Consider the following 10,439-nt stretch of genomic DNA (forward strand, 5'->3'; position numbering starts at 1 on the left):
GGAACAATTTTTGAATAGAAGAACACGTTTGGTAAATTTGTTCCTGGAATAGAAAAAGAACAGAAACACATTTGGTAAACTTGTATAATTTTTTTGTTTCTTTTAATTTTTTAATATTTTTATTTTATTTTTTTTTTCTTTTTTTTTCTTTTTCTTCCTTTTGGCCAGTCATTGGCCTCGGCCATGGCCAATGACCGGCCGATCAGGGCCGGCGGCCTTGCCAAGGGTCGGCGATTCTCCGGCGAGGTTGCCGGCTCTCGATGGCCATGGCTGAGGCCGGCGACCGGCCAAAGAAAAAAGAAAAAGAAAAGAAGAAGAAAACAAAGAGAAGAAAAAAATAAGAGAGAGAAAAATTGTTTCTCAGAAGTGTTCTAGGAATAAGAAATAAGTTTTTCTTGTTTCTTGTTTTTGTTCGAAATTTGTTTCTAGGAACAAAAATGCAAACAAACGCGTTTCTATTCTTTTTTTGTTCCTCGGAACAAAAAAACAGAAATTGTATTCATGTCCAGAAGAAAAGAACACAAACAAATAGGGCCTAAGCTTACATGGAATTATCACTCTTTATTTGCATGATTTACCAACTTTTCAAGGATTATGTTATAATCTAATTTTAGCTTTACAGATATCAATTGTGTCATGACTTTTATTCAACACTCACTTATAAGTCATAACTTCTTTTTATTATCACTCGAGTATCACATATGCGAAGAATCATTCACTTGAGTGCCTATTCTAACTAATCGTCACACATGACTTTTTAAATTAGGTTTTTATTATGACATGACTTTTTTAGAAAAAGTTCGAATTCAACATGCACAGTCTTCAATTGACGTGGCAAAAAAGGGGCAAAACGATATTATTTTTGCCCTTTTGGCCCAAATAGCTTTGATGATGAAACCATGATTCTGGAAGAGGAAATGCTCGTCCGAGAAGCTTGACCGGCGTCTTGACTCGCGGTGATCTAAGATGAGTAATGTAGAGGTTAGAGCTTGCGAGATAACAAAGTGGGGACTGATGGAATTGGCTTTAGTTAAGTCGAGATGCTGACAAGTCCAACAATTTATGCAGGGAATTGCGCCTGATTTGGATGAGTTATTTAGCGACACACAAGATCCGAGCAGCTTCGTTTGCACAAGACAGCAGCGCTGGTTCCGGGACATGGATCACCATGGTCCTCGCCAGAATCCTGCAAATCAAAGAAATTGAAGGTGATAGAGATGCCCTGCTGGGTGCATTAGTCGAAACTCCTCCAAATGAGGACTAAGTGGAAAATTTTCTAGAAAGGGTAAAGGAGTTCTTGTCTGAGTATTGCCAAGGCTCATGTCAAGGCCAACTAGCGGCCCCCTCTCTCTCGTTTCTTTTCAACTTCTTCCGCTTTTTATTTTGAGCACAAATCACCGGCATCTTCCTACACACAGAGAGAGCTCTCTTCTCCGCCACTACAGCTTTCTTTTTTCATTTTTTCCCTTTTTCTATCTCCGTTTTGCTGATTCCTTCTTACTTCCGTTCCGCCCTCTATTTGGTTTTTTTCTGACCTTTCATTCTTCAGTTTTCACAATTTTTCAGCTCCCTCTCCTCCCTTTTTAAGATCTTGGCCAAAAAGTCTTCCCCAAATTTTTGCCCAGTTCAGGGTTTTGGATTACAGAAACCTCTCCACCGAGTCTGCTCAATCTTTTCTTGAACTCCTGATTGCAGTGCATATTCTCTAGGTCAATTATATACTAACCTTAAAGACCAAGCTCCGTTGTGGAATTACGGCTCAACCAACGGAGATGGAAGGAGAAACGGAGGATTTGGCGAATATCAAATCTCTTCCCCCCTTATTTATTTATTTATTATTATTTTTTTCACTGATAGGGGCAAGATCACATCGTTTCTTATTGTTTATTCACATGTTACCAAATTGCATCTAGATATGTCAAAAATTAATAAAATGCCACTCTTAGGTCTAGTTTTACCATTTTCACATTTTTCTAATCTAAGTTGCAACAGAAAGTCTTGGGAAATCATTCAAACACATTTAAGGCATGCAGAAAACTTTTCAAATTAAGCCAAGAGATGAAAATAACTCAATATAGCAAGATGTACATCAAGCCATTCTTGAAATCCAAATAAACTTAACCTCAAAACTAAACCTAAATGAGAAAACATCAAACAACCAAATTCCAGAGTGCCTAGTAGATCAATGTAACTTATTCCTTAGAGTTTTCATTTATTTGGAGCGGAAAGAATTGAACTAATCGAAACATTAATCACTTTGAAATCAACACAAACAATAAGAAAATTAAAATCTAAAGACCTAGTTTGATAAAGGAAGCAAATGAAGACCATGAAAATTTTATCTAACCATTTGTTCATTTAATTGGAGAAATTTTTGGAGTTATGGCTTAAATTTGGGTCTATCTCAATTCTGAGTTTCTTGGTCCAACCTAGTGCTGGTTGGCTGAGAAATTATGTGGAAATGAAAGATCAAGTTGTTGCGGAGATGTGAGATTTTACGGAAAGTAAACTTTAGAAGTTCCATGTGTGCTACCAGACCCAGTTACGAATTTCTATTTTCAGTGATGATTTTTCATCTTCGATCATCTTTTGAGTCGGCAAAGTTTGAGATCTTTCATTACTTCATAAGGGCTTTCTTTTTGTTGATAAAACCTCTTATAATATCTTGAATTTGACAAAACCATCTATGTGTGCTAAATGAGTGTGATAAATGCAAATAGGTTATGCAAAAGTCCGCATTAAAGAGACTTACATGTTTAAGGTGAAAAGGTTTTAAATAGCTGGAAGAACCTACATTGTAGGGTGCATTAGTATAGAAGAATAGGAAGTTTATAAAGATTTGGAGGTACCAAGGTGAGCAGTCTACTATATCACCAATGAACTCAAGTTACCTATTAAGACACAATTAGATATTACCGAGAAATTTGATATAATTGGAAAATGATATCACCAGGAGACTAGATATAACCGGGAATTGCTCATATGAGTGGAGCGATTATATTACCTAAACAACATGTTTATCACATGCTTTGGAAATCTAGATAAAAATATCGCATGACTATTTTTATCTAAATATTATTTCAAAGCTAGTGATATGACCTGGATTCCAAATCTAAGAAATTCATTGATTATCAATCTCGAGAAATATCCACATAGAAAATATCAATTACACATGATATATTGATTAATTGACAATCATCTCGAAGATAGATTTTTTTTTCCATAATTCAAGATTTTATTTTGGAAATTGAAAGATTTTATTGTATGGGCGGCCATATCTTCAGAATCTCAGATTGATTGATTTTAACTTTTAAATTGATCTACTCAACAATTATCCAACAGATAATTTGGAGATTGATCTTCATGAAGATTGTCCAACGGGAGATTGGATACTAAGGAGTACAAAAGGAGATCAACAAACATTGAAGATGCAAGAGATCAAGAGTGAGAAACAACCCATTAATAGAGAAAGCTTTTTATTCTTATAGTTGTTTGAGTATACTAAAATTGTAATCTCTTGAAAAGTGTATCAATGTTGTAGTTTGTGCTTAAGTGTGAGATAGTGAGATTTATCCTATTAAATATAAGCAATACCAGTTTCAGGGAGAAGTGCTTGAATATAAGTGGCACACACTACTTTAACATGTTCTTACGTATATCAACTTAGTGCGCATCTATGTTATTACACTTATGTCAAACTTGATGCATATAATTCCGCAATATTATGTCAGGTTTCTTGAAATCACCTATTCAACTCCCCTCTTGGTGATATTGTTGGCCATCGCACTTTTGACAATAAACTCATTTGAATCGGGGTTCAGTTGAGAGAGTTGTGGCTCGAACAAATTTAGTGTGTGAGCCACAAGGAGCAGACAACAATGCATACCCACTAAAGGTGAGCTTTTCATTGAAACGTGGGAGTTAATTGATCCTCGACTAAGTGTTATATAGTCGAGTTGTTAGTTAAAGTAGTAGCATTTTATTTGATTTTAAAATAGTTTTCAATTCAATTAATTAAATTACGAGTAATCGGTTTGGGTAGTTCACGTTATTTGCTTTTGCAAGCCTGGTTGAGTAGTGCTAATTTCTTCTTCAGTTTATAGAACTCATGTCTTGAAAATAATAGAAAATAGACATATTATGAGTTAAAAAAATATTTTGGATGAATAAAATTGGATCTAGCTATACTAGCCTTTTGCCTATTTGAAATGGCAATATATCTTTTGAATAAAATTTGAACTACGACTTGTGAATGGTTTATGAAACGTTATATGGAAGGTTATTGATCTATGAATTTGGTTTATGGAAAAGTAGTATGTTTAATGAATTAAATCGTGAAAATTTATGTGTTTTGGTTGATGAATTTGAGTTTTGAGATGGATTGTTGATTCACTTTGTGGGTTATTGAAGGATGACGTTAGTGGATTATGCTTGTATCGCTATGATCAAAATCCATCGAGGGGTTACGTATGCATGCTAGTGTCAACACATCACTTTGGGGCCAAGCATGAGATTGATTAATGAAATGAATCATTGATGTATGATTTGAGATGGATCAAGGGAATGGACTATTGATATGTGATTTGAGATTGATTAATGAAATTGACCACTGATATGTGATTTGAGATTGATCAATGGAATGGACATTAATTGTTATTTGATATTATTGATAAAATGAGTATTTTAAAAATGTATAAACCTTTGTTGAAATGATATAACTACTTTTTGATATTGTGTGTTATACTCGATTTGGGGTTATTGAGTTTTGGTTTTGCTACGTCAATATGCATAGTTGATGCCCGATCTGTTTATAAAAGATATAGGCTGTAGTTGATCATTCCATTCATTTTTAATCCCTTTCCAGGTTCTTTAGCTATTGATTGATAAGATGAGTGATATTGATGGGGAATTAGGAGAGTTGGATTATGGGTATAAGTTGAGATACCTATGTACATGTCTGATATGGCATTATTGGTTGAGGCCTAGTTTCTTAGTTTGAAAAAATATATATTTTTGATGAATTTTAGAAACTCTTTTCCTATAACCATATCACCATACACACACATATCGATAATAGGTTAATGCTGGTTACCGTGTCATTTTCCTTTATTAGTAGGAGAGGAAAACAATTCAAAAAGAAGCCTAAGTGCCGCCCGGTTGTGATTTGAAGTGTCGGCTTGTGACACACCAACCTCAGGCCGAGCGTTGGCTGCAGTGCCGACCTCCAGGACAGGCCAAATTGAGGTTGGCCCGACCTCGATTTGGGCATGGAACTCGACCTCGCAGCGACGGTGAGCTCCAAGCAGAGCTTGCCATGGCAGCGACCTCATGTGCAGAGCTCGTCATTGCCACGAGCTAGCGGCCTGTGCATCGCTCGAGCTTTGGGGAGACCGCGAGAAGGAAAGGGGGAGAGGGTGGTGGCGGTTGGTGCGGCGGTAGTGGGCAGTGCGTCAGTTGGTGGTCGGAGAAATTGCAATGATTTTTCGTTCTTTTGCGAAGTTGCTGACTTTACCACATAACTGTAATTTGTCCAGGTAATTAGAATTCCTTGAAAAGTTTAGGCGTTCTTTTACAAAGCCACCTAAACTGTCGGAAATGGGCGCGACGGATTCATGAGGATGGATCCTAGTAAACTGTCGTGACAAGATACGCATTGAATTCAAGAAAGACGAGTAAAATGCTCGTCCCTGGTATTGGTATGTGTATTTGCTCTTCTCCAGCAACAATGGAACCAAATGAGTTCGGTTTCAGAAAAGCTGAAACCAGGATACACCAAAACCCGCTTCGCTGATTACAACATTCTGCAAGAGAAAAGATCAATTCCGTCTAATCCAATCACGGATCTGCCCAATCACTATAATGCTTCTCCAGCTACAAGCTCGGTTATTCCTCCAATGTGCCAAAACATCTCCGCAATTCAGCTGGCCACCATTCAGTATGTGCATAATGTACAGAGAATATCCGGTTCACTTTTGACTTCGCGTGCAACTTCTGTAAGTAAATCCCATATATCGGTCGCCTTCGCTAGACACTGCGACTTCATCCGTTATATTGCAATGATCCTGTGGTTGACTGGAGTCAAATTCTGTGCAATTGCTGCTTCACTTTATTGATCCCTATTAGAATCGTGTTTAAGGAACAGTGCGTAAAGTAGCACGTTCCAAGAATCCGGGACTCCAGGCAGACACCAATGGCTACAGTCCTGTCTATGAACAGGTGCTGGACCAGTATCAGGGCCCAGATAATAGAGAGAGGCATGGCCATCTTTCCTCCGAGAAGTCATGTGAGTTATGTTCAGCACATCGAATTTGATTGCCTTTGGTGCACTTGAATGAGCTGATAATACATCAGAAACAACCTTGAATTGAGACCATGTTTCAGGAGTGGCTGACAAGGCACCCAGCTCCGGCAGGGTCTCCAAGTGACAGCTTCCTCCATTCCTCCAGTCCCCCCCTCTGTAAAATTTGTCACCAATTGGTCATTTCTTGCAGAAAGATTCATTATTTTATCTGTCAAATGTTGAGGCACTTTTATTGCAGTAGCCAATTCTAATTTGACAGAGCCATGTCTTATTGAGTGCCCACATGTATAAGAACTTAGACAGAGTGATCTAATAAAACCTGTAAAGTCCCCTGGCTATGGCTTCACAAGTCAAGCTCAGGTGGAAAAGAATGCTAAACATTGAACAGATGCACGAGAAGTACTAAAGGAATATCATTTGCTCTTACACATTAAATAGTGGTCGATCTAATAAACAGACATGATATAATCCCAGGAGGATTATAGGACCAGGATAGCGAAGGAGCAAAAAGTACAATGGCATGTCAGAACTTGTAAACTACACCAAGTAGAGAGTCAACTAAAGGCATTTAATTGAATGCAAATAACAATTGGGTCAATTTATTCATTTTCATTATAACAATGCTTTATGGGTATTCTGATCGCATAGTTTGAGCAACTGAATAAGCTTAGGCGTGGTAACTTGTTGAGGAAGCGTGTGCCTACCTGAAATGCACCGGTGCGAATGTGCGAAAAACGACCTGTGTCTTTTCTGTATTGACCTCATTGCGTATCCACTGCAGGACAGTCTCAATGGCTCGCTTATGTGCATCTTCCGTTGCCATTTCCAGCTTCACCTCTGACCCTTCTTGGAAATAACAACCACTGACAGATGGCAGTGCAATTCAACATGAGACAGTTGCTAGGGCATGAAATATCAAAACATGATCTACTGCAGGCTTTATCTAACAACTAGCTCTTCCATGACTCAAAAGAACTCTCTTGCCAAGACCCAAAAAATAAGAGTCACCATACAAACCCGATTAGTTACATTCAGGTCAATTAAACTATGAAAAAAACCACTAGATGGCCAGACTGATTCACAGTTTGCAACAGCAAGTTGGAGAATGCATTAACAAGCTAATCAAAGAGCTTTGCAGCGCTGTCTAAAACATTATGGCCTTGCTGATCAAGAAAGAGATAGACAACATAAAGGCCAGCTATATTACACAAACTCAGCAAAATAGATGTCTAGAAACCAACCTACAAGGACTCTCCTTACCAGTCAGGTGGTGCTAAGTCTGTAGCAAACCATACACCTCACTCCAAATTTTGAAAAAGTTCCTGACTTGCACATTAAACTGGTCATTTACAACCACTCTTATGCTCACATTTGTCTATGTCTAGGAAAGAACCTCTGTGATTCTTATTCTGACCAGCTTATATCTGTAAATGATCACTATCAAGCAGGTATTACATAAGGTCTCATCAAGGCCAACTAAAAGCTCCCAATCAAAAATTAGGTATGGTAGTTTTTATATATGCCAACATGAACGATGCATCTATCCATGTGTACATATACTCATATTATTGAAATCAGAGATAGATGATAATAAGGAAGAACTTGCATGAGAAGATCAAATTTACCCTCTTATAGTTTTCTCAAAGTTCCACCAGTGCCCAGTGTTGAAGATCAGCATGTCTGCATCTCTCCACTTGGAACTGGTCCAGTCCATCTGATCTAATTTCAGGGTCGTTTTGATCTTCTTAGGCGATCCTGGAGGAGGACGGCCTTGCAGCACCAGAAACGGAGCTCTATAGTACTCCAGAGTACAGTTGAACTCCTTAAATTTGAACACCAAGTAGCCTTTGTGCTTTGTGATTGGACTACCATTCACTTCATAGATCGAGTCCTGATCAGAAACTGCAGAGGAGAGCATGCACATGAGAGACTCCCATTGGTTTCTCCCGATAGAATCCCCCACAAAAACGAGCCGCTTGTTCCGCAGTTTCTCCAGCATCAATTTGGCATCAAATCTGGTGTTAGAAGACATTATCAATGTTTGTAGGCCAAAGTTTTGCAACAACAATTATAAACCAATAGTGTGTCATGCGTATGATTCATGAACTGCATCGCCAACTAACATTACACCAAACATCTCATGCTTCTACATCACATTCAATATGTAAGTGGATATTCTCTGATGCTATGGACTGATCACATTATGATCAAGTATGTTAAAGTTCGGAGTAACTCAACTTCTTTAATTTTCATCACGTCCATGTTTCATTAGCATAAAACAAGGACAAATAAAGAAAAGGAAAGAAACTGAACATATTAATTGCTCAGGAAATCAACCAAGCAGCCAGATGATTTCAAGATAAAATCCGATCAGTCAACCTGTAAACTAACTAACACGGTGAAAACGGTGGACCAATTGATGGTTAGAGAGAGAGAGAGGGAGAGAGAGAGAGAGGGTTCGTCGTCACCACTCGAAAGCTTCATGTCAGTTTAAAAAAAAGTCACGGGAGGGGCTTAGTAATGTGGAACTACCCTCCAAACAAGATCAGCGTGAAGGAAACAAACAAATGCACAGCGTAAATACCGTGACACTACTTGAACGGTACATTTGCTATATCCACCAAAAATTCAGCAACTTTTCCGGCCAATGCTGGCACAAAAAATTCCTGACAACAAGCACTAAATTCCTTTGCATGTTTTGATCTACACACTTAAAAAATCTTAACAAAACTCGTCGCTTTCATGCAAGAGGAATCAATTCAATTCAATTCAATTCAATTTCAACCACACCTTATTAAGGCCCCTTTGGAAAAAGGGCCCACGGAGAAATTACTACCCAAAAGAAAAACCAGGCAGACAAGTAAGTCCCTGATGGTCATAACCTGACATAATCCAAAACACACCATTTATTGATTCCACAGAAAATTGTTCCCTACAGAACAGACCCAAACAAAAATTTCTCAAACAAGAACTGCAAACAAAGAGTGAAAAAAAAAAATTGAATTTTCAAGAACCTGGGCAAATTGCAATTCCTGGGTTGCCATCTCCACTTGGCGTAGAACGAATCGGGCCGTCCGTTCTCAGAGCACCTAAAGCCTTCGTCCAAAAATCTGCAGTCCCTGGACTCGTACAAGGGATAGCTATCGTCCCAAACCCAGTCCCCTTCGAACAAATCGCACCCGCCATCGCCGTTCCTCTCCAAAAAATCTGACTTTCTGATCTCGCGATCGCCGTCGCCGCCGTGCACCTGCAACCACACGAACCTCTCCGATCTCCCGGAGAACTTCCCGTACCCTCTCCGGTAGTCCAAGTAGAAGAAGCCGCAGACCACGCAGAAGGCGACAGGACGAAGCCCAGCACCCCCACCGACGGCTCGAACAGCCGCAGGCGCTTGAACTTGTGGCAGAGCTCGGCGCCCGGCAATGTCATGGCATGTTAGGCCGCGTGATTCTCCCTTTGCTCTGCGGGCGGTTCAGTTACTCCGGTCTCGCGTCGTTGCTTGGCGGGTCAGTTAGACACATGGGTTCCGACTCTTGAACGGGTGTGAAAGAAAAGGCAAGAAAGAAAACCAGGAAACGGAAGAAATCGGCGTCAAGAAGCTAAGAAGCTTCCCTGAACTGAACTGAACCGAACCGAACCCACTTTCCTCTCCACAAGAGAGAGAAAGATGGATAGAGATCTGCTTAAAGAAAGGGAAGAATTTGTAGGGAGAGGATTTGAGGAGAAGAGTGGAGTGGAGGGAGGATGGCGATTGATGATGGAAATGGAGTGGCAAGAAATGCGTTCGTGGGGAAAGTGGAGGGCTGCGCGAGCGGTTCTTGCTGTAAAGTGGATTCTCTCTCTCTCTCTCTCTCTCTCATTCTTTCTTTCTTTGTTTTATTTTAAATGATGTTTTCTGAAAATTCTAATAGGTTAACGGCTATGGAAATTCAACGGCCCCCACTCTCTCTCCCACGACGGGAGGTGCCACGTAACACTGGCAATCGCGAGCGCCGATTGGGCCGTGCGCAACACGCGCCGCGGCAGCGCGTGGGGATTTTCGGTCGTGGTCCCGACAGCAGCAATCTAGCCGGTTGCTAATTTCAATTTTCATTGGCACGGGCGAGAGAAGCAAGAGAGAGAGCAACTTCATGGGCGG

General features: G+C 39.7%; 1 protein-coding gene across 1 annotated transcript; it reads right to left on the reverse strand.

The window, feature by feature from the left end:
• Window positions 1-5,653: 5,653 nt before the first annotated feature.
• On the reverse strand, window positions 5,654-10,149 carry LOC104424724 (protein trichome birefringence-like 10). Its single transcript, XM_018867997.2, is given in 5 exon segments — window positions 5,654-6,455; window positions 7,006-7,164; window positions 7,927-8,316; window positions 9,316-9,646; window positions 9,649-10,149. Coding segments are annotated over 5 exon segments (1,311 nt in total). The 5' UTR covers window positions 9,731-10,149; the 3' UTR covers window positions 5,654-6,106.
• Window positions 10,150-10,439: the final 290 nt, after the last annotated feature.

The sequence above is a fragment of the Eucalyptus grandis genome, chromosome 2 (genome assembly GCF_016545825.1).
Source record: "Eucalyptus grandis isolate ANBG69807.140 chromosome 2, ASM1654582v1, whole genome shotgun sequence".
NCBI classification, from domain to species: domain Eukaryota; kingdom Viridiplantae; phylum Streptophyta; class Magnoliopsida; order Myrtales; family Myrtaceae; genus Eucalyptus; species Eucalyptus grandis.